The sequence below is a fragment of the Polyodon spathula genome, chromosome 7 (genome assembly GCF_017654505.1).
Source record: "Polyodon spathula isolate WHYD16114869_AA chromosome 7, ASM1765450v1, whole genome shotgun sequence".
Taxonomy (NCBI): domain Eukaryota; kingdom Metazoa; phylum Chordata; class Actinopteri; order Acipenseriformes; family Polyodontidae; genus Polyodon; species Polyodon spathula.
The window spans coordinates 39,558,424-39,586,369 of record NC_054540.1 but is presented as its reverse complement, the minus strand read 5'-3'; the positions used below and the strand labels follow the sequence as shown (position 1 = coordinate 39,586,369).

The 27,946-nt window shown below is 38.7% G+C and overlaps 1 protein-coding gene across 1 annotated transcript; it reads right to left on the bottom strand.

The window, feature by feature from the left end:
• On the bottom strand, nucleotides 1-27,602 carry klhl42 (kelch-like family, member 42). Its single transcript, XM_041255490.1, has 3 exons — nucleotides 26,307-27,602; nucleotides 23,012-23,205; nucleotides 1-4,688 (listed from the first exon to the last, which is right to left on the bottom strand). The coding sequence occupies exons 1-3, from the start codon at nucleotides 27,095-27,097 to the stop codon at nucleotides 4,243-4,245; spliced, it is 1,431 nt and encodes a 476-aa protein (XP_041111424.1). The 5' UTR covers nucleotides 27,098-27,602; the 3' UTR covers nucleotides 1-4,242.
• Between the last annotated feature and the right edge of the window lie 344 nt (nucleotides 27,603-27,946).

Sequence of the window (27,946 nt, the reverse complement as noted above, 5' to 3'; positions counted from 1 at the left end):
CAGGTTTTCATGGTTTATTGTATTTCTCCAAACTCCACATCCCAGGAGGCCAGTTCCATGTATTCTTAGAAAATACAGTGAAAAGTAAATAAGATCATTGAATGTAATTTTCTAATCTGTCTTTTTAAAAAAAGGTGGGGAAAAATAAAACATAATCAGTTTTTTTTTTTTTCAATATTGACTTTAAGCCTAAATTAAATCAAAATGATTACCATTTAAAATGAAAAACTACTGAGATGAACTGGACAACAAATTACTATTTTCTCAAAATTATAAAAAAAAAAAAAAAAAAAAAAAAGTTTTCCCTTTTCAAGAATACCCAACAGCTCTAAACCAACATCTGTACACTTCTGATGGAATTCCCCCAAAAGAAAGACATGTGCACTGAACCTTATTTGTTTACATGGAACTTTGCACATGCGTGTTAATTAGTGCGATTTAGTATTAATCACACTACCAAAGTTATGTGTAAATGGGGAATGGCATGTTCTATAGCATGTAAACACAATATACATACACAAATGTGGCATACTGCAGTATGCAGAATACTAAATGCATGTAAACATACTGATTGACTTACCAGCTACACACCCTCATGTGATCCCCTCAAACAGGAAGGCTCTGCTTATATAAATGATTCTGACCCCCTGTGGGTAAGACAGGGTAATGGGATATGATCTGCAGGATTCATCTTTTTCTACAGTGGTTTTACATTCAGTGCAACCCAGTTTATCATAGCCACTTCTATATGATTTCAATAATCGTGCTTGGGCCATACACTACAGCTAAAGACAAGTTAGAGAGATAGCTGAGCAATGCTAATCTTACACTTTCAACAAAGATCACAAGATCATTTCATAGCACCTTCTCTGAAACAATACTTTGGCTGGCTTGTTCAAGCAGTGAAAGTGATTGTTGCCAACAAAACAATTACATCCTACTTGTTTTGCACTTCCATTAGCTACATAGGTCTCCAAACAAGCAGTTCTGAAAGAAACTCATTGTATTAAAAAAATAAATAAAAAAAAAATGCATTTTAATTTTAAACTATTAGGTCAAAGAAAATTCTGAGTTTTCTCTCAAGACTTTTGTTAGGCTTCCACTAGCATAGTCATTTCACCTCAGCAGTGTCTTCTGGGTCAAAGCATATTACTGTCATGCAATAGTGGAGCACCTGGTTGGTGAATTAAGGGCTAATCATACTACAGCGTTTATTCGCTATGTTTTTTACGGCCAATGTTTAGCTGCTATTTTTGTATTCAGACTTGCGTGTCAATTATCACAGGCATGATGGTGGAACGTCTGATTATAGCAGTGCAGAATATCTTGTTCTTTATGATAAACAGCTCAAGAAATATCTCGATAAACAATACAAACAGAAATTATAGTAAAATGAGGAAATTGGAAAGGAAGCACTATTGGTATGTTAAAATAAACAGTTTTGAGTACAGATTTTTGTTGTCTGGGTGGTTGCTTCTACAAAGTGCATGAGATACCACAGACCATTATTATATACAGACTGAACTACAAAACAAAAGCATGTATCTAATTATATGCAATAGTATAAGCAGGTAAGTGGTATTGTATTTACAGAAAATTAAACAGTCTAAAACTGTTTTATGTCAATCATAGTATACGTGTATTTTTTCTTCAATAATGTAACTGTCTGATGTTATGCATTGACAGTACCACCTTCCTGAGTTTACCGTATTTTTTTGTTTTTAATAAAAATCAGGATGCATCGAAATGATTGTATTTGGTAGTCCTGTCTGTACTTCCAGTTTTGCTGCCAACAACATTGTTTAGATTATTTGTTATCAATAACACAATTTGAGATTATATAAATATATACAGTATATTTCAGCTGTTGCACAAGATGCTGGTACTCCCCTAAGGTTTCCTGTTGCTCATTATTATAGGGTGAATCCACATTCTTCTCTTTCTTTCTTGGAGCAAAGACCGTGCAGCAGCATGCACCTGATCCATATTGTCTTCAGATTATATGCAAATTCAGAAGGACAGGGTTATGATCGCAGAGTTTTTGTCCAAAAGCCAAACCTGTTTCAATGGTTTTCTTTGCAGCGAATTTCACATTTTTTTGTGTGAAAAGGTAATATTCAATTCCATAGGTTCAATTTTTTACAGGACATAAATGGAAGGGATGGGGTGGGGACCAAGGAAATGCAACATTACCTGAAAGCATGGCTTGCAAACCTAGTATAGTACCATAATATAATGCTTTATAATAAAATACATGTGCTATAACATGTGTCTCTTTCAAAACTGCACATTCAAGACCTATATAACTAATAAAAGTGCATAACAGGTATGATTATTGGATTATTTTGTTAGCTACAATCACTTGAACAATCAGACAGATAACTGCAAGCTTCTGAAGAGCTTGAAAGAACATATACAGTCACAATGCTAACATAATTTGTGTTAAATAAAGACAATAATGATATGACTGTACAAAGGTGTGTTTTTGGTCTCAACCTCATTTTAATGTCCACCACTGAACTAAGATGTTCCTTTAGTTTTACTAACTTTTTGTTTAAGTTGAAGAAGTTGTAATAGGGTTGCAATAGTTATGATTTTTTCCAAACTCAATATTCTAAACTGAACGATACCGACAAAAAATAGAACCAAACGGAAAACTAAACGGAAAGTGGAATTTGAAAAGCGTTGGTGGTCTCAGAAATAAGCTAATTCATAAGTAATTTATCACACACTTTTCTGCATGTGGAAGGTTCATATTAACACCCCTTAATAATGTTAATATAGTAACATAAATCAAAAGTTATTTCAGGACTTACCTGGTTGATTATGACAGCCCTCAGAGGCATAAGCACGGCTTCATTCTTTTTAGGTTTGTTGATGAAAGGTGCTAGTGCTGATGCTAGTAGAAGCAAGAATATGCAAACACTCAGCCTGCAAACTCTAATGTCAATTTTTGTTCAAAAACTGCACCCTAAGAAATGAAGGGCTGAAAGTTTTTCAATAAAAAAAAAAAAGGTTTTTAGTCGCATCTGTCAGATTACTCTGTGTAAACCTAATTTAGACTTAATAAAAAATTAGTAATGGTGCTAAACTGACTAAAACAGCCAAATGCAAAAGTATTGAAAGAAAAGGAAATGTTAGTTGAGGTCCCAAACCACTGTGAAACTGGATCAGCAGTAAATTGGGTGAAGCTGCAAAACAAGCAAAAGTTATGCCTGATAGTAGTTTGAGAAACAGCACTCTTAATAATAGAGTGCAATTGTCTGGAAGCTGCTTTCAATTAGATGCTTCTGTGAACAGGTAATTTGCGGTGCATGTATTGAAATTAGTTTTGTTTGTCTTTAATCATATTGTGTAAGAGGCAAACAAGAACGTTAAAACGAGAACGTTGCGTATGTTTTTGGGGGTTGGTGGCAGGTCTCAGTTCTAGCTTTAGTTTTTTGCTTAAATAAATCTACATAACATTTTCTCTTCAGAAACTGTTAAAATGCTGCCAAAACATCAGTCGCTTTGAAGCCAACATAATGATTAAACTATTTTTATTTCAAAAACCATCATGAGCTGTAGTACTACAGACTTGATTTGCCACTTCCAACTGACTGCAGCAAAAAATAAAGTTGAATGCAAAAAAGTTAATACATTATTTTATTCTTTCAATATTGTGTCTGGTAGTATAATAGATTCCTATGTGTGATGCAGTAATACTCTATTCAGTTTATTTGTCATAGTTAAATAAAAAAACAACATGTTTGTAATACTCCACTGGTTGGAAGAATTCAGTCCAGTTTTTTGGTTTTATACTTTCATTTTGGTTTTACTGAAAAACTATCGGATGTCAAAAACAACTGAAAAACCAAACTGATCATAACTGACTTGCATCTCTAGTTGAAATTTTCAAAAATAAGTTGCCAAAGTTCACAGAGACCAAGACCAAAGAACACAGCTGGAAATTGAGCGAAGAGTTAGAATAGTAAGTAGTGTGGTGAGTGGTGAGTGTATGGAATGAGTTGCTAAGCCGTCAATGCTGAATCACTGAGAGGCTTTAAGAACCAACAAGATAAAGTTCAGGGATCAGTCAGAGGCTAGGAAGCAGATCATTGATGGGCTAAATGACACCTAGGTAGCGGAATGGTAATGCATTACATGTTACCAATTTATTAAGACATCTAATCACACCTTTACAGCGCCCGCAGTAACTTTAGCAGTGAGAAAACATCATGTCAGAGTCATTAATAAATACACTTAAATTACGTTAGGTAGGTATAGAGAACAAAGCAGCATATTTTGCCCGAATGCTGGAAACCTGCGGAAGGATTCCCACACATCATAGAATATGTTGTACTTGAGGAACACTCTGTGTTCAAGGCTGGTGGGCAAGGCTATGTCTCTGCTCATGATGTAGATGCCATCGTTGTGTAGGGTGCAGGTCAAGTTGAGTCCTGACTTGGAAGTGTTCTCTTTCAGGTAGAGCCACTCCCCCGTGCTGATGTTATAGGACTGAACTGTGAGCATGTCATCTGTCTGACTTGTCTTCTTCTTGGGCTCAACCTCATGGGTGTAGCCGCCAACTAGGTAGATGGTGTCCTCCACGGAGAGCATCTGCTGTTTGCGGATGTGGACCTCACATGCCTGGAATACGAACCAGGTGTCAGAGCTGGGGCAGTACCGCAAAATGTTCATGTTCCTGTCTGTAAGGAAAAAAGAGCAGGGGATCAGAAGAGAAACAAACACCTGGCTGCATGCCATTCTAGGAAATGAGAATTTGTTTTGATTCTGGGTTGATAATGGAAATAGTCAATGTGTTTAAATAAAGACTATGGTTAGATCCTTCTCTTTCATTTCAGTACCACACTGAAGTCAGCATTAAGAATTTGAGTCTGGGGTCTCTCTATACAGTTCAAGGTTGTATGACACAGGGCACATGCTATAAACAGCATATATATACGGTGGCCCTGAAGCAAATAAAATGTTAGCGACATACAAACAAAAAGGTGGCAAAACAGAAATGCAACACTTAAGTGGATGGGTGCTAGGTAGTGGAGGGAAACTGATCTATGATTGTTCCAGTCACTCTATTACTATGACTCTGGACAGCGAAGTCTTTACACAGTCCTTGCTATGTGGTTTTTTTTTGTATTATTATTTTTATTTAAACAAAAAAACTGAATATAGTATTTTAAGCAAAGCTGAAATGGTGTTGATATTTTAAGCAAAGCTCAAATGGTGTTGAGTGTAAAACTGTTTAGTCAAAAAATATTTTGATTATTTACTATTTGTTTTCATCACTTTATTTATTTATCCCTCCCTCCACTATCTAGTACCCACCCACTTAAGTGTTCCATTTCTATTACAGAATTTGTTTGTATGTCGCTAACATTTTGGGCCTCATTCACTACACTGCTGTAACGTGTTTTGCATGCAATAAGCCCCTTTACCGTGTGCTTTGCACACCTGCTGTATTCACTAACCAGTGGCAGACAACCTAGCACATGGAAAAAAGCGTGCAGAAAAAGTACAGCATTCAAGTCATTTAAACATAATGAACAATGTTAATGTGTGGCAATGTATGCACATTACGTAGGAAAATACCACAAGGGAGGTGTTTGATATGCAGACCACAGTCACTTAAGGGCGCTAACTTTACTAGTTGCCTCAGCATGTGTTAAAAGTACCGCTTACTGAAACCAGGCGGTGTCACAGCCAGCAGAAGAGCTGCACAGGGGAGTGAGAAGAAGAGTCAGGGAGAGAGTATTTCAGACCAGGTAGATGTTACTAGGGCTGTGTGAGGAGGAGGTAATAACAGATCACATTAGCTTTATATGTAGGGCCCCGGAAAATTCACAATATCACGAATTTTACAGAAATCGTATATTTGACTGCCTACCGTAAAAAAAAAAAAAAAAAAAGCATTTTATTTTCCTTACAGTATTTTACATTACTCTTGGTGAATTCCTCATACTGTACAATGATGTAACATGCGAGTTAGAGGCGGGCAGTTTAAAATGGTTGTTTAGGTATTGTTGATTTATTAGCTTGTAGTGTATGATTAACAAAAAATGTAGACCACTGACAAATCAAAAAAAGCTAAATTCATTTCAACAGAAGATCGCGTTCACAGCTACGAAAAGGGGATATTGCATGCAAATGGTGGGTTTCTGTTTTGCTCAACTTGTAACGTGTCTTTGGATCATCTAAGAAAAGGTACTATTGACAAGCATCTTAACAGGGCAGTACACAAAAACAAGACAATCAAACTTGAAGTTCAGTTTAAACCATTACTGAACAAGCAGGTCACAATGACAGGATTGTTTAAAAAGAGCACAGAAAGTGGACACACACAATGTCAACACGTTTGAATTAGTGGAAGCCTTTGTGCAGCAAACACACCAATACAACGGCTGGTCAATGAAATATTATACATTTTTAATGAAAAAAATCCCCAACTGTGGAGCCATGCCTAACAGTGACACACTCAGATGAGAGTATCTCCCTAAAGTGTATGCAGCAGCCAAAGAATATTTAAATGGCAAAATGAATGATTGAGTTGTTTGCGTTGTATGTGACGAGGCCACTGATGATCAAGGCAACTTTGTTTTGACTTTATTCACACAACAGTAGTAGGTCAAGCTGTCATTAAGACGCTTGTGCAGAATGGCATTGATTTCAATTGTGTGTCTATAGACAATATAACAGAGGGAAAAACACTAGCGTTTCTGTCTACACTTAGTCGTATACAATGTTATTATTATTATTATTATTATTATTATTATTATTATTATTATTATTATTATTATTATTATTTTAGGTTGATAGGCTCCAGTGGAATATATGATGTTATATAATTTACTAATAATTTTACTGTATCTGTTGTTTTAAAACTTTATAAAAAATCATTTCTGTTTTGTCACTTCAGGTTTGCAGTTAATGTTTCTCCCGTGTTTAAAATTTTGGGATTAATGGCAGCAAAATAGGCTATGGGAATTACATGGTCATTGTAATTCATGTGTTAACATACATTTTTACAAAACTCAAAGATGTTGCTGAATATGTAATTTAAGGTTGTTTTTAAAAATATATATTTTGTCTGCTTGTTATTTTTTTAGCAGCCAACACAGACCATTTAAAATAACTCTCGTTTCCAACAAAAGTTTGTTTCATTTTTAAAGATTGTTTCAATGGCAACTCGAGTTCAAATGTTGCAGTGTACTCATACATCCTCAGACAGTCCGGGATATATGAAGATTACGAGGCAGGTGTATATGCAACACTTGCTAATATACTTATATAGTCACCATGTACTGGTGATATTTAAAGTAGGCTATGCTTAAAATAACTTTAAAATATACAAAATAAACTGAAAATGTCCTATAAATGAATGTACAGAAAGTGGAGTTGAGGTGCAGTTATAAATACAAACAATCAAACAGCTTCTACTGTTAAAAAAGTGACGTTTCGCCAAACACCTTTTGAAATGTAATGTAATGTAATTTTGTAGAGTGAACTTTTAATTGACTGAGCGAGTGCTTTGCAGACTTTTGATGAATATTACAAAATAAATCACAGGGAGATCAAGTTGAACAAACAAATATTTATTTATTTGATTTGCAGAGTTAAACATAAATGTTTCATTAAGAATGACTGTCTCTGCTTTGACTGTCTCACAGGACGCTGTGATTTTGGGGGGGGGGGGGGGGGGGTGTCCTGTCCTACAGAGCACATTTATTTTGTCCTTAATGTTTCATTGAAGTTATTGTTCTCGCTGATTCAGCACCAAAAGGCCTTTCATAATAACCCACCACTTCATCTGCTAATACATTTAGCTCCTGGTTTGTAAACTTTAGATTCCTCACTCTGTCCTCCTTGGTCGCTGTCATTGTAAGCTGGTTCATTTTTGCGTGTGGTGTGGCTTCCCCTGCCACGGTGTAATTGTGGTCACCGCCGTTTAGCGAATGAGGCCCTTTATTTGCTTGTGTTTCGCACTACAGTATTTATTTCATGGGCGAAACTGACGATAACAAACAAGAGCGAATCCTGTATGACCTGGTTTTTCATAAACATACCTTGCTAATGTCATAAAGATTTCCATAAGTTCTATAAATAAGATAAGAATGCTGTAACTCCTGGAACTCATTTAAAGGTACTGCATGGTAATTTATTACTTTTTACAAGGCAGTACAGAGTCAGGTGAGCTGGGTGTAGAGAAAAGTGCATTCTGCAGACCCCGCTGTCTTGTATGTTTTGAAATTCCTGTTAAAAAATATTTAGATCAAAGTTAAAGTTACATCTTCAGTATTTTGTAAACATCAGCGGTTTGTAAACAGTTTGTTTTCAATGAGACGCAGTATGCTGAGCAATTGAATGTATTTGCAGTGCAGTATGATGTCACAATGAAAAAAAAAAGATCCGGTCACAAATGTTTTATCACATAAGATAAAAATAAGAACTGGTATAAAATGATATTCCAGTTCCACCATGGAATCAACAAGATGGCATAAGTTAATTCTAATCTACAAAGTCCATACTGATGTGCTTAATGCACCGCTACTGTTATGGTGTAGTAATAGATATTTGCCACTAGAGGGAAGAGGCATTCAGGGAACTGAATAATTTTGAACTCTAGAGATACTCCCTGTGTTGCCTTTAGAAATTGCATAACAAACTACTATTTAGTCAATGAAAATAGTATTTTCGGTCCATTACACAGTAATAAATGCAATGTTTAGTTTCCTGTTTTGTCTGTGGATTCCTGCAGATCAGCTGCAGTACACAGCAGCTCTCTGTGCAGATGCTGTTGCCAGTCCTGAAGCTTTCAAAAGTAGCTGTGAGACAGAGCTGTAAACTAAAGAGATGACGCAGGAACAAGATGTATTCGCTGATCTCTAGAAAAACCACTAACCCACGTACTGCCACATTTTCAGTGGAGGAGGACAACAATGCTTCTTCTTAATGTTAATAAATTTATAGTTATTTATATTTAATTTATGCTATGATATTAGAAATACTAAATCATTCAATGACAAACATTTAGACTAGAAATTGTTTGCAGGAACTAGAACACCACTTAAGCGATGCTAAAGAAAGTCGAGGTCAACTCCCACAAGGTACGGCCTTTATCCAGAGGGCACCATTACTATTAGAAAACCATTTTTCTCATTACTTTTTTAAAACTTTTAATAATTTGTGTGATGCCACTGAGAAAAGTTTTAGGAAAATAGTCCTGAAAATGTTCATAAAGGAACACATGCATTAAACGCTCCAGATAAATGTTTGGTCATTGAGAAATTTACTCTCCTATTTAGACAATAAGGAATAGATGTACTAAAATGGGACAGTCGCAGCACAAACATACTGCAATTTGCATTTTCGTTGCAGCACTTTGCAAAGTATAAATTTTGTCGTATGTACTAAGAAAATACGTCTTCTTAGCAAAATCTCTAGTGCAAGAGTCATGTGACATTGTTCAAATAACTAGCAGGAGTTTAGCTCTGGTTTGCTGCAGCAGACGGTGCCCAAAGGATAACGTCTATACACTTTTTCAACATTCCATATTTCTTCCAGTCTTCCATTTATTTTTGCCAGACTTGTGTTTCAGTTAGTTTCTACTAGTTTTTTCTAAAAGTATTTGTCAGAATCTGGAGGTGCATATCTAGCAAGAGACAATGCATGTATGCAAAAGAGAAGTAAGATACAATTTAAGAAATGTCCAATATTTGAGAACTACTTTGCATTAGTTACAAAAATAATATAAAAAGTTGTATACTGCAAGTATACTTGTGTCAAAATAGGATAGTATAATGGTACCAATAGTATATTAAAACCAGACAATTTTGGCACAAGTATACTTGCAGTATATTACTTTTTTGTCAAGATCCAGCTTCTTTATACCCTCTGTTAAATGTTGAACACTATGGGAGGTGAAAAAGAACAAAAATGAAATAACAAATGTGCAAGCATTCTATACTAAAATGTGCACGTGTCATTGTGGCAAAGTGGTTGATTGTATACAGGTGCAGGAGTGATGCAGTGTGTGAAAGAAGCAGGCAGAGATAATTGTAATGCATGTTTTTATTTTATTTCCAGGTCTGGTGACCAAACAATAATTCCCCGGCAGTACACACCAATGTGTACAGCACAGGGTATATAATACAAGAACAGACAGTCCCAAATAATAAACAATATCCGTCCCACAATAATACAAACACTGTCACCAGTCCTGGGTGTGTGCAGTAGTGCTCGTGGTGGGTGATACAGATTTACATTTGTGACAAAGGTGCAGTATTGTACGGTTTAGTGCTGGCCCTTGGCGACTGAGTTAACTGTCTGGTAACGTACAATACAAGACAAAAACAAACAAAACACAACACTCACGATTTCAGAATCTTATTCACTGTTACTGTCCTTCTTGGTTCTTACTCACTACAAAACTAAAGCGAAGGAGCAGATTACAATTCTCTGTCCTCTTTTATGCTGTCACACATGACCCTTGGTAAACGAGTGCAACCGCCTCTCCAATTTGAGGCTGCCACTTCTGGGTCAATACATTCTTGCAATCTAATCATTAAATAACATTTCATGAATATGCAGGAATATATATAGACTACATTTCATAAAATCACCACATTCAATCAATATTGCACTATTTTTTTTCTCTCTAATCATCCCTGCATCAAAACAGTGGTGCGTCTTTCATAGGTATAATCAAACATGGTACGCTGAGCCCGGCCCTAAAGATGACGTAATGCAGCTGCTAGCAGGTGAGCCAATACACACACGCACACACACAGGCACACACACACACGCACACGCACACAAGAATGGAGAATGCATTAACAAAGTCCACCATAAATAACATTTTAAATAAAGAACATTCTGCTCAAGATAAACATTGATATAGCAAAACAACTAATTCAGTTGATATGTTAAAATTACTTTTACTTTGAATTTCACGAGTTATGATTTTTTTTCTTTCTCTATTGCAAATCGTTCCAAACGAGCGCTGGCGTCCCAGCAAAACCAACGGATTTGGCAAGTGTCATTACTTCTGACTTTACATATACAGTGGCTTGCAAAAGTATTCAGACCCCTGACCAATTCTCTCATATTACTGAATTACAAATGGTACACTGAAATTTCATTCTGTTCAATATTTTATTTTAAAACACTTAGACTCAAAATTGACATTGGTTTTATGTTGGGAAATATTTTTAAGAAAAATAAAAAACTGAAGTATCTTGCTTGCATAAGTATTCAACCCCCACACATTAATATTTGGTAGAGCGACCTTTCGCTGCAATAAGAGCTTTAAGTCTTTTGGGGTAAGTAGTGATTTCGGCCCATTCTTCTTGGCAGATTTGCTCCAGGTTGTTCAATTTGGTTGGACGACGATTGTGGACCGCAATTTTCAAATAGTGCCACAGATTCTCAATGGGATTGAGATCAGGACTTTGACTGGGCCACTGTAGGGCATTCACCATTTTGTTCTTGAGCCACTCCAATGTTGCTTTGGCCTTGTGCTTGGGATCATTGTCCTGCTGAAAGGTGAATTTCCTCCCAAACTTCAGTTTTTTAGCAGAATAAAGCATATTCTCTTGCAGTATTTTCCTGTATTTTGCTCCATCCATTCTTCCTTCAAATGTAACAAGATGCCCAGTCCCTGCTGATGAGAAGCATCCCCATAGCATGATGCTGCCACCACCATACTTCACTGTAGGGATGGTGTGTCTTGAGGCATGGGCAGTGTTAGGTACACATAGCGCTTTGAGTTTTGGCCAAAATGCTCTATCTTGGTCTCATCTGACCACAAAACCTTTTCCGACATCACAGCTGGATCACTCTCATGCTGTCTGGCAAACTCCAGAAGTGCTTTCAGATGGTACTTTTTGAGTAACGGCTTCTTTCTTGCAATCCTCCCATACAGGCCAGTGTTATGCAAAGCTTTTGATATGATGGACTGGTGCACCATTACTCCACTCCCAACCACTGAACTCTGTAGCTCCTTCAAAGCGATTGTTGGCCTCTCTGTGGCTTCTCTCACAAGTCTCCTTCTTGTTTGAGCGCTGAGTTTTGAGGGACGGCCTTTTCTTGGCAGTGCCTGGGTGGTGTGATGCAGCTTCCACTTCCTGATTGTTGATCCAACTGTGCTCACTGGGATATCCAAACACTTGGATATTATTTTGTACCCTTTCCCTAATTTATGCATTTGTATTACTTTATCTCTAACTTCTGTAGAATGCTCTTTGGTCTTCATTTTCCTTCAGATTCACAGCCTTACCTATGATCCTTCAACAGTGGGGTTTTTATCCAGAAAATGTGACAGCAACTTTAATGGTTCACAGGTGGAGGCCAATGGTAAGGTAATTGTGTCCTCGTTAGGGCAATTTCTTTCATCGGTGCAAAATTGGAGCTTCCACAGCACAGGGGTTGAATACTTATGCAAGCAAGATATTTCAGTTTTTTATTTTTCTTAAAAATATTTCCCAACATAAAACCAATGTCACCTTAAAATAATTGATTTTGAGTTTACGTGTTTTAAAATAAAATATCGAACAGAACAAAATTTCAATGTACCATTTGTAATTCGGTAATATGAGAGAATTGGTCGGGTCTGAATACAAGCCACTGTGTATCATTAACGTTTAATATATTATAAATACTAAGCATAAAACACGGTACCGTTTCATTTTATAATCCAGCGACCGTGATGATATAGGGGTAGGCCTTATCATCACACATTATATCACTAACTTGTATTACCATTAGTAGCCTATAAGCCAAATGTATACTGTCCGTTGTTATTTAAGTTAGTCAGTGGTGCTGTGCTAAATTGTGCACAATTATGAACCACCTGCACATTAATAGAATAGGTGTGTTTCCTGTTCCTACAGAGATGTTCAGAATGAGCTGGAGGGTTTAGCCGCACATGTGTGCAGCCTTCTGTTCCCAACACATTGGGGAAACCAGAAATGTCACAGAAATGTCGTTCTCAAGGGTTGTAAGTACACACTGCTTTTAGGGAAAAATGGGTATGTTCGCCTCAAAAATGCATTAAGCACAACTGGCAATGCACCAGAAAAAGCCGACTGGGAAATGCCAGCACCAACAGCGACTGTTTAAAACATGCTTTCAAAAGTTCTTAACAAACTAATGTAATTGTAAGTGTCGCAATGGCCTGCAGCTTTCGTACATCTGATTATAATATTTGAGAACCCTCATTTGCTCTATTCTCCCCCCTTTTTTCAAATTTATACAGGAACACCCATAATTACATATTCATCTATGCTTGAACTGCAAGCAGAGACTGCTGCCGCAAAGCATTCACTAAAAAGTCGCAAATGGCATTACACTTGTTAGTACATTTCATCCAAGACTTCCACCTCGTTTGCAAGGGGTCTGCAATATTGCGACAGGTGCAATATTTTAGTACACCTACCCCTAAGGGGTTGATGTAAGGGCAGAAGCAGTGCAAACAAGTGCAGCTGCAAAATCCAAATTCCCTAGCGACCTGACAATTATTTTGCATTGCAGCTTATGTAAGCTTAAGAGCAATGCAAATTGCTCAACACGCACAAACAATGAGCCGCAATTATGTTAATGTGCATCGGGGTACTTAGTGGCCGCATTTACAGCCCCAGAGGTGAGGTGTACACAGAGCAGTCGGTGCTGTATGAGGTTTGTGGAGCAAAAGTGAAACACACAATGCAGCACAGGCATGCAGCAGGAATACATAGAGGGCCACCATCCACATCACAGCTGACACCACTGGAGAGGCAAGTGGAGAGGACAATCCATCCCAAACAAAGTGATCCTGGGTTTGATTATGCAGGGTCTTCGCCGTCTTGCCCTTCTCCTCTGAAGGTTTTCCTGCCTGTCCTCAACAAGAGCCAAGCATCGCCGCATCAGGAAGTGTGCCACAGCAGCTTCCTGAGTCCCATGACAGGTCTCTGAAGGTGTGTGCTTTTATACACCTTTTAATTACTTGCTTCTAGAATGGTTTGCACCTTGTAAGTGCAGACCCAAGTGCAAGATAAAATCCTTACATCTCATTATAATATTTGCGCCCACTTAGTATTCCAGATCCCTGCCCAATTCCATGCTGTTTTCTTCACTTGAATACATTTCAATATCACTTGGATTAATGGTGGTAAAGTGCTAATTTGATAGTGGGTGCAGAACGCCAGGTGAAAAACATTCTTTACATACACCGCATTTTTTGTGACTGCTAAAGTCCCACTTTACGCCAGCTAAATGTTTTTGTCAGCAATGTGTGTTTTGCAGCCGCAAATCACTTTGCATGTATGCTTACATCGATCCACTGCGAGTAGATTTACCTTAAAGTCATGACTCATGGGTAAGGCTGCGATTCTGTCACAGAATGTCACGGAGGCCACCGAAATTGTGAAAATTGTGAATTTGAACAAAAGTCAGTGAAATACTAGAAATTGTTTTAAAAACAAATTTGGTTAGGCAGTGCTTTTATTTCCTTTAAATATGCAGTATGTCATGCAGTGAAAACCCAAATCTGCGAGTAATTGTAAACTGTTTGGTTGTGTAGCACACAGCATTTATTTTTACTTTGTAGCTGAGCGAGCATGTAAATGAACACAGATCATATCTTACTGTAAACTCTCGGTTGTGATCTTCAGCTAGATACAGCACTTGTTAAAGTATTTTTTTACAAAAGAGTGGGCTTGCATCTTCAAAAAATATGAATTAATACATAAAAAATATATAGCATTGAATTTTGAACATGGCAATAAAAATAACTATTTGACATGCTGATTTTGTATATATGTACATTTACGCTGGAGGCGCACAGAGAAATAGGAACACAGTTTATTTCAGACCCTGTCTGTTTCGCTAGGTGACCGGTGTGAAAGCCTATATAGTACAATATTCAAAAAAGTAACATTTAAACTTGTCAGCAGTTAAAGGCAAAAGTCTTTATATTATTGGTTTTGGTGAAGAGACGGGCCGCGCTCTTCACCTGGTGCAGAGAGACGGGCCGCGCTCTTCACCTGGTGCAGAGAGACGGGCCGCGCTCTTCACCTGGTGCAGAGAGACGGGCCGCGCTCTTCACCTGGTGCAGAGAGACGGGCCGCGCTCTTCACCTGGTGCAGAGAGACGGGCCGCGCTCTTCACCTGGTGCAGAGAGACGGGCCGCGCTCTTCACCTGGTGCAGAGAGACGGGCCGCGCTCTTCACCTGGTGCAGAGAGACGGGCCGCGCTCTTCACCTGGTGCAGAGAGACGGGCCGCGCTCTTCACCTGGTGCAGAGAGACGGGCCGCGCTCTTCACCTGGTGCAGAGAGACGGGCCGCGCTCTTCACCTGGTGCAGAGAGACGGGCCGCGCTCTTCACCTGGTGCAGAGAGACGGGCCGCGCGCTTCACCTGGTGCAGAGAGACGGGCCGCGCGCTTCACCTGGTGCAGAGAGACGGGTTCACCTGGTGGATTGATTTTAAATTTGACTCACAGTTGACACTATGACGTTGCAGCGGGCATCTACTGTCTGATATTGCTGGAAATTGATTGGCTGACGGTACTGAATCGTTTTCCATTGTAGTTTGACCTACTGCTGTGTCACTCGAATGAAAATTGACAGGTGCCCCTTATCTTAACTGACTGGAAAAGAATGATAATACTATACATCACATAATTGATACAGTACTGTAATGCATTTCAAGTGATTAAAAACTGATACAGTACTGTTTTGTAACCCGATAACTCCTCATCATCAAATTAAAATGGTTTATTCAATCTTTTCAAAATTGGCATGTCATCGCGAGTAATCTAGAGCTGCTGCTGCATTTAATGTGTGTATAGGGCGGTGCTGTGTTAATAACCATTGTGTTCAAATTCATTCTTGTATTCATAATTACTGTTACAGTCGCTGCTGCATTTTTACCGTATGTAGGGGTGCTCTGTTAATTTAGTTTGTAAGTTAGTTTATTAGTTAGTTTACTTAGTTTATCATTATAGTTTATTAATATATGCTTTTCTCATACTTATTCTGTTCATTTCATATGCTGATGCACGTGTGTCATGACAGAAGTAATAAACACATTTGTATTTATTGATTCACATTGTCATTGTCCTTGGCGTATTGTGTCTGGCGGTCAACAGTGTCATGGAGAACACTTTGGCTATAAGAAAACTTGCTTGCTTCCCAAGGGGTGTTCTGTTAGCCAGTAGCTACTGTCCTGGCTTTTAAAGTTATAAGCAATAATATATTCTTACATTTTATTAATGTTATCAACCCACTTTTCATTGAGCTGAAAACCTTTTGGTGCTTTTCTTGCTTTTATTCGTCCTTTAACCAAACATTATACATAAAGACTTAACAAATCAAAATCCCCCTGAGCTATGAGATAGGTTAAAGGAAGTCAATTCATTTAGCTTAGAATATCTTACAAGCTTAGAAACTCTTCAAGATATCCGTACTCACGTTTTTTGTAATTGCTCTTATTTGAAATCATTCTCATCCATTCATCGTACTTACTATGCTCTTCCTGGACTTGTACAAGCAAATATTTTTTATATACGTTGACTGCTCTTAAACCCGCTCTTATATGTAATTACCGTATTACTTCAAATTAACGCCACACACGAAGTAACGGTGCCCTCAAATTAACACCTCACTCATATATCAGCTTTTTAATAGACACCTCCTTCGAATAAACGCTGCTTCAATAAAGAAATGTAAAGGTTTTTTTTTTCTACCTCTGCTCAAAAAATAAAGAAATGTGCAACTCTGCCTATGTACATGTGACATGTATATGTGACAAATAGTATTTTATGACACAGTCCCAACAGACAACCAAGATAAACTACTTACAGCACAGCAGTCCTTCACGTCCCTTTTTTTTTCCAGCAGAGTTTAGTGCCAACACAGCAGGGGATAAAACAGGGGTGTCAAACTCAATTTTACCAAGGGCCATATCTTAATTTAACATTTGATTCGCGGGCCACAAAATGCACACCTTTTACATATATATACACATGCATTTTATTAAGTGATAAAACGCATGATTATATTCACAGTTTTTAATACATATGCATGTATTTTATATACAACTTGTTAATTTAAAACACATTATCTATCTTACCTAGTTGCTGCCCTATGCATTCTCATTTACTGAAGAAATCTGGACCCTTTTTCGTGAGACAAGTTTGTCAATATTGGGATTCATGTTTTGTGCTGAAACTGATGCTTGTTGCTCAGGCGAGATCTTTTTGTGGATTTATTAATCTTCATCACTGAAAATAGCTGTTTGCAGAAGTACATACTGCCAAACATTGACATGACGCATGCAGCCTGAATGCGGAGCTGTGGGAATGTGGCTGTGTGGCAAAGTGTCCGCCCCTGTGTGTATTATATGCTGTATGTTAATGTTGGTGTATAGTCACTGGTACACAGGATATAAACGCGTCTGTGTAACACAAGGGTTTAAAATGTATATTTGTATTTAGGCACGAGGATTGTACAGCATTTCACATGTAATAAAAAATGTAATAATATGTGAGCACGGGGAATTGCACTTTATTAATTCACGTGCAGTTGTACCGCAACTCTAATTGAATGATTGATTAGCAATTGAGTCACGGTACAGTTGCATAAAAGCTGCATGTTTTCACCCACTCTGGGTTTTGTGTGTTCGGTGACTGGCGAACGAGAGAGAGGAGAAACGCAAAGTATATCAATTATTACGAGTGCTGGAAGGACCAGCACCGTACTTGTTTTGTGTAGCGTTCGTCCACCCTGTTTTGTTAGTGTCTACTCGTTTTGTTTGTCTTATTTTGGCCGCAAGTGCCGTGTCCTGTTTTGGTGTAAGTGTTTTTGTACAACTGTTTTATTTTCTGGAAAGAATAAACTGTGCAGCAGCGCATCCATTTATCATTTCCTCTGGCAGTACTGTGTGTTTCTTCTGGTCTGACATCCCCACTACAGCCGTCTTTGTCACAGGTTGGAACGGGTAAAACTGCTCAGCCGAGAATCAAACTTAGCCTTCACACATGGGAGGTGCTCTGTCTGTTGTGGTCAATCCAACTAATTTTTCCCACTGTAATTTCATGTTGCGCGCACACTTCTCAAGCTGTTGAAATATAATGTTTGCTGTGGTAGTGAGGTGCATAGCTGCAACATCCAAAAGCTCTTGGGTAATAGTGAAGTTAGTCTGAAAGACTGACATTCGAAAACACACGCTTTTCTCAGGACAGACTATTTCTGTGACTTTAAGCATGCAGTCTTTTACAAAAGCACCCTCAGAAAAGTGCTTTGACAACTTTGCGATTAGCTCTGACACAAGGTAACTTTACTGCCGCATCACTTTCACTTTTTGCCTTTTTAAACATGTTCTGCTGTAACTCAAGGGTTCTTTTAAATTTGGCCAGCTTTTATTTGCCTTTTCTTTATGTTTCGTTTCATAGTGGCGCCTTAAATTGAATTATCACCGCAGTACTTCCCTTACATACCAAACAAATGGGGTTTTCTTGATGCTCTACAAATAAATATTCAAACTCCCACCTTCCTTATCAATCTTTCTTTTCTTGGACATTTTGAGAGTTATATTATAATTTTTGACGGCCAGCAGGCTACAGTGTCTAACAGAAAACAGGCCTTAAGCACCGAAGATCGTGATATGATTGGCTGTCTCTTGCTGTGTTCTGTTTCTTTAGCTCTGAGCTTCCTGCTACTTTTCTGATGGCTGACGGGATTTGGAGTTCTTACGTGTAATAACCCAATAGACTCAAACTGGGCCGGGCCAAATTACACTGTAATGAATGAACTTTGCGGGGGGCCGGATAAAGTACCTCCAAGGGTCGTATTCAGCCATCGGGCCTTGAGCTTGACACCCCTGGGATAAAACAAGGGCTGTCTGTTTACCTCATCGTCAGCTTGGATGGTGAAAACTTAAACTCAGAGGAACTTAGAACTTGCTTATTATCTATGAGAAGATTTAGTTTTGGTTACAAACAAGCAGGTAAATTACAGTGATAAAAAAACAAAAAAGAAGGCCATATTTTAGATTTAACAGAAATCAAACCGATATTCAGAGGTAATATTTTTTGTTAAGAAAAACAACTGCATCACACTCAACTACCGTTCTTTCTCCTCTTCTTGTCCCGCCCCATAGCAACCAATACTCCCCTGACCTCTGAACTCCCACCTAATAGGCTCTTGTTAACTGTCAGTAAATGTACTTTAGTCAAGCCCCAAAAACACAAGAGTATAGTGCTGCAGATCGGAGCCTCTATGGCACCAATTCTAAAACGCCTTAAATCATGTAATAACATATTGCAGCGTTTGTAAAGCATATTACTATTAATAAAGATCGCCCTTGTATAATCGCCGCCCTCGTTCAAGGGCCGCAGTCATCTTGATCAATTTAAAATAAACGCCGCGGTGCCAAATTGAAGAAATACTGTATTCACTGTGTTCTCTAGTTTTTGCTCTTATTTGAGTTTGGTCTTTTGCTACTGATTGTATTGTACTTTACAACTGCTCTTATCTGTAATGTGATACTTTACAATGTGATATTCTGTAATGCGATTCTGTAATGTGATACTTCACAATGTGATATTCTGAAATGTAATTTTTACAATGTGATATTTTGTAATGTGATACTTTGTACTGTGATATTTTGTAACAATTGTAAGTCGCCCTGTATAAAGGTATAAATAAATATATAAATAATAATATAAAATAATGGGAGGGGGGGCTTGATTAAAATGCTTAAAAATCTTAAAAAGAGTTGACAAATTTAACCCAAATAATCAATATGTTAAGTACAACGCTGAAACTTACACAATCGTTTCCATCAGTCAGACCTATACTGGAGCTGATTGGCTTTCTGAGTCTCTGACTGGGCGGGACTGTGTGAAGCAAGAAATATTAAACAAACAGAAACTTTACCTGCTGTCACAAGGTTAAATGAAAGAGTGCAGGTGAGTGCAAAGTTATCTATAATTATGGTGTTGGACTATTTTGATAGATATTGTTTACTGTATAAAAAAAAAAAAAAATTCAAGCAATCCAGATAGAATCACCACCACAATTAAACAATTAACTACATTTACTAAACTGCTGAAGCAATTTACACTCACTTTACATGTCAAATACATTGCAGTTTAGAGAGAAGAGTTAAAAAAAAAAAAAAAAAAAAAAAAAAAAAAAAAACCAAACCTGACCTGCCTTAAAGTGTCCCAATATTCCGGAGCCTGTTGACATCCCTATCTGAGAGCTATGAGTAAAACATTACTGTGATGAGTCACCCGAATCTGACCTGACCTGAAGTTGATTTAAATGCACCGTGTGTGTAACACATATTAAATAAGCTACAAAATAGTTTAACAATTATTTTAATAAAACACAACAGTTCCCAAATGGTTCAATTTGTACTGGCACATTACAGTAATGTAAATTTGATTTACTAAAGCATATTGTTCAACAACGTCTTGCACATCTGACAGTTTTAACATGTATCTCAAGCACAACAAAAAGAAAGCAACGCTGATGTACAGGTAAGTAAGCTGGGCTGAGCTGAGTGGGGGATGGAGGGGGGTGATGCTGGGACGCCAGAATCACTGTTGAGCCCTCTTGAGGTGTCGTGGGCTAGTCAACGAAACACGGAGGATGGAAGGTGCCCACTTGAAGACCCCAGAGATGCACCCTACTTAGCACAATCAAGAAGGTTGTCATGCTGATGCGCTGGGGAGACCGCACTGGGTTAATCCCCAAAGCCAGCATCGCAGCCGTTGTGTGTGCTGATGCGCTGGGGAGGCAAAATGAGCTGGAGCCAGCATTACATTTCAGCAATCAACACCAGACAGAAGGATATCTACATCATCAGATGGAATGCAATGCAAAACGGATGGAGATGCAGATGGATCACTGCAAAGCTACGTCTTAGTTGGTGCTTATCTTGGCGAGAGCAGAGTTCAAATCAGCATGAAGTTCAACATCTACTCTCATGTACTCATTACTCATTATATATATTATATATATATATATATATATATATATATATATATATATATATATCTGTGCACCGATTTTTTTTCTCTCTCAGTATGATCTCTAGAACATGCCTCAGACAAAGCAACATAGCGCAAAAGTTTTTGCATTTTTCACACTGAATTTGGTCAGATCTTTGTAGTATACAGAGGGAGTCTAAGAGAAAAAAAAAATGACACCAAAGTTTGGTGCTTCTTTCATTTGTTTGGTGTGCAAGATAATCAAACATGCAATCTTCAGGTGTGAAAAAGTTATTGCCCCCCTTAGTTAACTCAACCCAGTTAAAGGGATAATTAGGGTCAGCTATTTGAATACTTTAGTTAACAATCAGGCCTGATTTGGGCCAGCCCTGCCAAATATAAATCTGACTAAGTTTGGCCCTTACCATCAGAGTGAAGTTGTCAGCACACAGGTTCTAGAGGCACATTATGCCACAATCAAAAGAAATTTCTGAAAACCTCCCGAAAAAAAAGTTTTTGATACCTTTCAGTCTGGAAAGGGTTACAAAGCCATTTCTAAGGCTCTGGGGCGCCACCAAACCACAGTCAGAGCCATATTGTCCAAATGGAGACAGTTTGGGATAATAGTGAAGCTTCCCAGGAGTGGCCATCCTGCCAAAATCTTTCTAAGAGCAAGGCATAAAATCATCCAGGAAGTCACAAGAACCCTAGAATAACATCCAGGGATCTGCAGGCCTCTCTCGCCTCGGCTAAGGTCAGTGTTCAATGCTCCACCATCAAAAAGACACCAGGCAAAAATGGGATTCACGGCAGAGTAGCAAGGCGGAAACCACTCTTCACTAAGAAGAACATGAATGCTTATCTCAAGTTTGCCAAAAAGCACCTGGATGATCCTCAAGAGTTCTGGAACAATGTTCGAAAGACAGACGAGTCAAAAGTGGAACTTTTTGGCCAACATGGGCCCCGTTGTGTCTGGTGAAAACCAAACACTGCATTCCTCAGTTAGAACCTCATAACAACGGTCAAGCGGGGTGGTGGTAATGTCAAGATTTGGAGATGCTTTGCTTCATCAGGACCTGGACGACTTGCCATCATTGAAGGAACTATGATTTCTGCTCTGTTTCAGAACAATCTACAGGAGAATGTCAGACCATCCGTTTGTGAGCTGAAGCTGAAGCGCAGCTGGGTCATGCAGCAAGACAATGATCCGAAACACACAAGCAAGTCTACATCAGAATGGTTGAAGAACAAGAAATTTTAAAGTTTTGGAATGGCCTAGTTTATGCTCGAAAACCCACAAATGTCACTGAGTTGAAGCAGTTCTGCATGAAGGAGTGGGCCAAAATTCCTCCACGGCACTGTCAGAGACTGATCAATAACTACAGGAACCGTTTGCTTGCAGTTATTGCTGCTAAAGGTGGCGTAACCAGTTATTGAGTCTAAGGGGGCGATTACTTTTTCACATGGGGGCATTTTGTGTTGCATAACTTTCTTTAATAAATAAATGAAATAAGTATCAAAATGTTGTGTTCCCTTTTGACTCATCGTCCCTTTTATCTAATACTAGATTTTGGTTGAAGATCTGATAACATTCAGTGTCAAAAATATGCAAAAATGCAGAAAATCAGACAGGGGCAAATACTTTTTCACCGTACTGTACATATTACAGGTTTACTGCAGAACTTTACTCCATGAAAAGTGTGATGTAAATGTGCTGTTGCATACGGGGGTATGTTTGCATTCAGCAGCTGCATGACGTATTTAGTGTGTGCGCCACCAGTAATAGGGAGTTCAGAGCCGCGACAGAGTTAATCAAACGTGTTCTTGTTATTAAATACAAAAGTTACATTCAATACCGGATTCGTGTTTTTTATTTCAAGAAGAACCGCAAATATTGGAGGAATGTATTAAAATGGATGTGTGACTGGGCGGATATAGGATTTGGATTCGGTTCACCGAATCCTAAGTACTTGGCTGAATCCAAACCCTGCTCAAAAAGTAACCGAATCCTGGATTCGATTAATCCCTACTGTTTACTCACCTCGTGCTGTATACCCTCCCATCACATACATCATGCCCTTGCACTCGCAGGCTGAGAACTCAGCAAGGGGGTCTGGGAGAGAAGCAACGGAACTCCACCAATCCAGCTCAGGGTTGTAGCATTCTACACTGCTCACAGACTGCCCTCCAACTGCATACAGCTTTCCATTCACAGCCAGGAGCTTAAAATTAGACCTGCACAAAAAATATCTAATAATATAGAGGCCGACCAAAAGACATACTATTAAATGACTGCTTGTCACTAGTACTGAATCATAAGTTTTTTTAAAGAGTCACTGTTTATTAGAACAAGTGTGAGATACAGTACAAATACTGGCTTTCAAAACCAAGAGCCTCTTCTTCAGGTGGAGATGGAAAAAGAAAAAGTGTTTCTGTTTTCATCTACATAGCAGTACATCTGTCAAAATATGATGTTTGATACAAATTCCCATTTACATCCAAAGAAAAGACTTCTGAGTTCTTGAAAGCTAGTGTTTGTATCATAGTTAATTGTGTCCACATCTCTGGTGTGTTGTGAGGTATGAGGCAAAGCCCACAACAACACACACCCTGGTGCCATATTTTGTGATTATACAATGGCTAGTAGGTCATTTGAACCGACAAAAACAGGTTTGAAGGGAACCTATGACATCACATAGCCCACTGAAATGAATAGGAGGACGGTACTTGCTAATGTATAAGAAATGGCACCTACTCTTAATGTCTATTACCACGATTACCTCGATTAACACGGCAAAAGCATGTTTATAAAATCTCTTTCACAATTGTTGAATAAACGATTTGCTGAAAACAATAAATGACTCACTCCAGCAGACACAGCAATATTAAAATAAATAATTCATATCTGTCCCTCATTGTACAGATAAGGTTAATGGGACCACACTCTTAATGCTTGGATAAGGCAGGTGCAACTACAAACACTGTGAAAAGCTGAGTTTTGATTTGAATGGGGCAACCGAACAAATTAATGATTCTCTATAACTGGTCTCATCCAGCAACAGTGGTGAACCTGTAAAACAATGCTGTGCTCCAGAAAGTATCAGCTTCTTAACTGTCATAAAATGTTCCATGAATATCCTTGGGCTGCTGTAATTTCCCATGCGTCAAATGCTATTAGTTTCTAATTTATTTCAGAAAATTTTTTTTTAAAATATGTAACTTTTTCACACTGTGGCCACTGTAGCTTAGTAAAATTACTGACAAAACAGTGTTCATTTTTCTTGTTAGAGACGGACAATAAAACTGGACCAACAGAATACATGTGTGTATCGAGTATAAAGGCAGTATATAGGTTACTTCTTATCCATAAACCAATAACAGATATGACCGTACTAAGGCAGACATCTTGGGTCCCAGGTAAAAGTAAAGGGTTCTGTTAGATTACACTCGGGTATTGAAGGCACCATGTGAAAGGTTGTGTGAGATTAGCAGTTGCTATAGCAAGGGCAGCAGAGATATTACCAGCTGATATAGCAAGGGCAGTAGAGATATTAGCCTTTGATATAGCGAGGGCAGTAGAGATATTAGCAGTTGCTATAGCAAGGGCAGCAGAGATATTAGCAGTTGCTACAGCGAGGGCAGTAGAGATATTAGCAGTTGCTATAGCAAGGGCAGCAGAGATATTAGCAGTTGATACAGCAAGGGCAGTAGAGATATTAGCAGCTGATATAGCAAGGGCAGTAGAGATATTAGCCATTGATATAGCGAGGGTAGTAGAGATATTAGTAGTTGATATGAGAGTTAGGGTCAGGGTTAGAGGTATTAGCAGCTGATATAGCGAGGGCAGTAGAGATATTAGCAGTTGATATAGCGAGGGCAGTAGAGGTATTAGCAGTTGATATAGCAAGGGCAGTAGAGATATTAGCAGTTGATATGAGAGTTAGGGTCAGGGTTAGAGGTATTAGCAGCTGATATAGCAAGGGCAGTAGAGATATTAGCAGTTGATATAGCGAGGGCAGTAGAGATATTAGCAGCTGATATAGCGAGGGCAGTAGAGGTATTAGCAGCTGATATAGCGAGGGCAGTAGAGATATTAGCAGTTGATATAGCGAGGGCAGTAGAGATATTAGCAGTTGATATAGCAAGGGCAGTAGAGATATTAGCAGCTGATATAGCAAGGGCAGTAGAGATATTAGCCTTTGATATAGCGAGGGCAGTAGAGATATTAGCAGTTGATATAGCGAGGGCAGTAGAGGTATTAGCAGCTGATATAGCGAGGGCAGTAGAGATATTAGCAGCTGATATAGCGAGGGCAGTAGAGATATTAGCAGCTGATATAGCGAGGGCAGTAGAGATATTAGCAGTTGATACAGCAAGGGCAGTAGAGATATTAGCCTTTGATATAGCGAGGGCAGTAGAGATATTAGCAGTTGATATAGCGAGGGCAGTAGAGATATTAGCAGTTGATATAGCGAGGGCAGTAGAGATATTAGCAGTTGATATAGCGAGGGCAGTAGAGATATTAGCAGTTGATATGAGAGTCAGGGTCAGGGTTAGAGGTATTAGCAGCTGATATAGCGAGGGCAGTAGAGATATTAGCAGCTGATATAGCGAGGGCAGTAGAGATATTAGCAGCTGATATAGCGAGGGCAGTAGAGATATTAGCAGCTGATATAGCGAGGGCAGTAGAGATATTAGCAGCTGATATAGCGAGGGCAGTAGAGATATTAGCAGCTGATATAGGGAGGGCAGTAGAGATATTAGCAGCTGATATAGCGAGGGCAGTAGAGATATTAGCAGCTGATATAGCGAGGGCAGTAGAGATATTAGCAGCTGATATGAGAGTTAGGGTCAGGGTTAGAGGTATTAGTAGTTGATATAGCAAGGGTTAGAGTTAAGGTTATGAGGGCAGAGGCAGATTTACAAGAACACCCCCTCAAAGGCATATTTAATTAATTTGTGGGAAAACAGGTTTCTAATCCAGTTTACTTCCTAGTTTCTACATTAGGGTGGGAATGGCAGAAAAAATACATTTCAATTTCATTTTTTTTTTTTTTTTTAATAAAAAAGGCTATTAAATGCACTTGTTTTCTACATAGACCTTTCACCATAAAATGGTGTTAGAGGTCATTTCTAAGTGAATTATGTTGATATGACCTATATTGTCCTGTGGTAGGCAGGTGTTTAATGTCACCCTGTCAGATTATTCGTAGTAAACTTCAATGCATTATCAGCTTACGAGTACTACTGGAAAATGACAGCCAAGGTCCTGCTAAAAAAAACTCCCTTTGCACTTTACATTTCCTGAAAAACAACGTATCCTCTACTAATTTTACCTTTTCTGGTTTAGCGATGCAATCTGATTCCACTCATTTCGACAGGGGTTGTAACAGTGAGCAGCAGATATTTCCTGGCTAGTCATCCTGTAGCCCCCTACTATGAAAAGGTAGTTGTCCAAAACTGCGGACCCATACCCTCTGACGTTCACCATGTCAGAAGGCAGGTTGCTAGCCAGAGGTAGCCAACGTTGAGACACCTCGTCATATCTCAACATGGACCAGGGCTCGTCCTGGTGGGCTAAGTCCAGGGAGGTGCCTATGAAGTCCCCAATAGCTATTAAAGTAGCCGTCCCTTTCATCCTCAGGTCCCGTACCTGCTGCCGGAAGGCGGTGGGAAGGTGTCTGAATTCCTGCCTCCGCAACATCGGATGGAAGTAACAGGTCATGAACTTTAGACAAGCACTCCTCAGATCGTGGATGCCGTAGAACTCGGCAAGTTTGTAGAGTTCTACGCAGTTGTCCAGTTTGATTTCGGATAGAAGTAGCTTGAGAATGGAAGTCACTTGCAGGAAAGACGCCGTCTCGATTAAGTCCTCCAGGGTCTCGTTATCAATCTGCACTTTAGCAGTATTTATGAACTCTATGACAAGTTCCAGACCGTGAACGCTGAGTCCCTGCAACTGCACCGAATCCTCCTCAGATTCCTTCATGCCCGAACTGTACAGAGCTCGAAAATAATCGCTTTTCTCGATAAGCTTGCTTTTGCTTACACTGTAAGTTCTATCCTCGATCATAATGGCAATCATTTGTTCCGACGACATTTTGTTTAGTTTATTTTCATAAAGCATCCGTCGTCATACATCTGTCACAGACGTACTGGATTGCTAGTGAGTTTTTTGCCAAATAAGGTCCGTCTGCTCATTATTTACATGTTATGAAATGCGCCTGCTGTACCACATCACAAAGAAAACTAGGCCTGGCTATATCTGCGGAAATGTTCTGCAAAGTGTCTTGATACTGTACAGAATATAGCAGCACGTGAGTACAATGTTCTGTTGTTTACCAGAAATACATAAAAACAAGTCGTAACAGTACAAGTAGTAAATGTTGTTCTTTGCATCCACGCGTCATTAATTGTAAAATCATACGCCAGTTGCAACTATTTTCTAAATTCCAAACCTTTCTTATTGTATACAGACTATTTCTCATGTGATCCTAGTTCTAGCGTCACTTCTTCTTCCGTTACTGTGCAAACCTAAACAATTCTTAAAGGCACAGTACCGAGAATATTTAGCAATATATATTTGGAACGAAAGGAACATTTACCGCAATTCCGTGCAGAGAAAAAATAAATAAAATTCACTCACTTCCCCTATCACTGGAAGTTAAGTTGATCACAAGCGACCATAATTATGTAAGCACAGACACACATCGAGGTCAGGTGATCTGTCTGACACAGGTGTATTTGAAGATCAGCCTGCTGTAAAAAATACGTGGAGGAGTGGATTAGGGATTGTCAAAACAATTGGAACAGCTGCCAAAACTGCGGCGCTGCGTTACACTTTAGCTGTTAATAAGACGAGAGACAGATGGGACTGACTAATTCTATATATAAGGGTAAATTCCGTAAAAAACAAAAAAACAAACAAAAAAATTACATTTCAAAAACTAGCAATAGCATATTTACAATACACTAT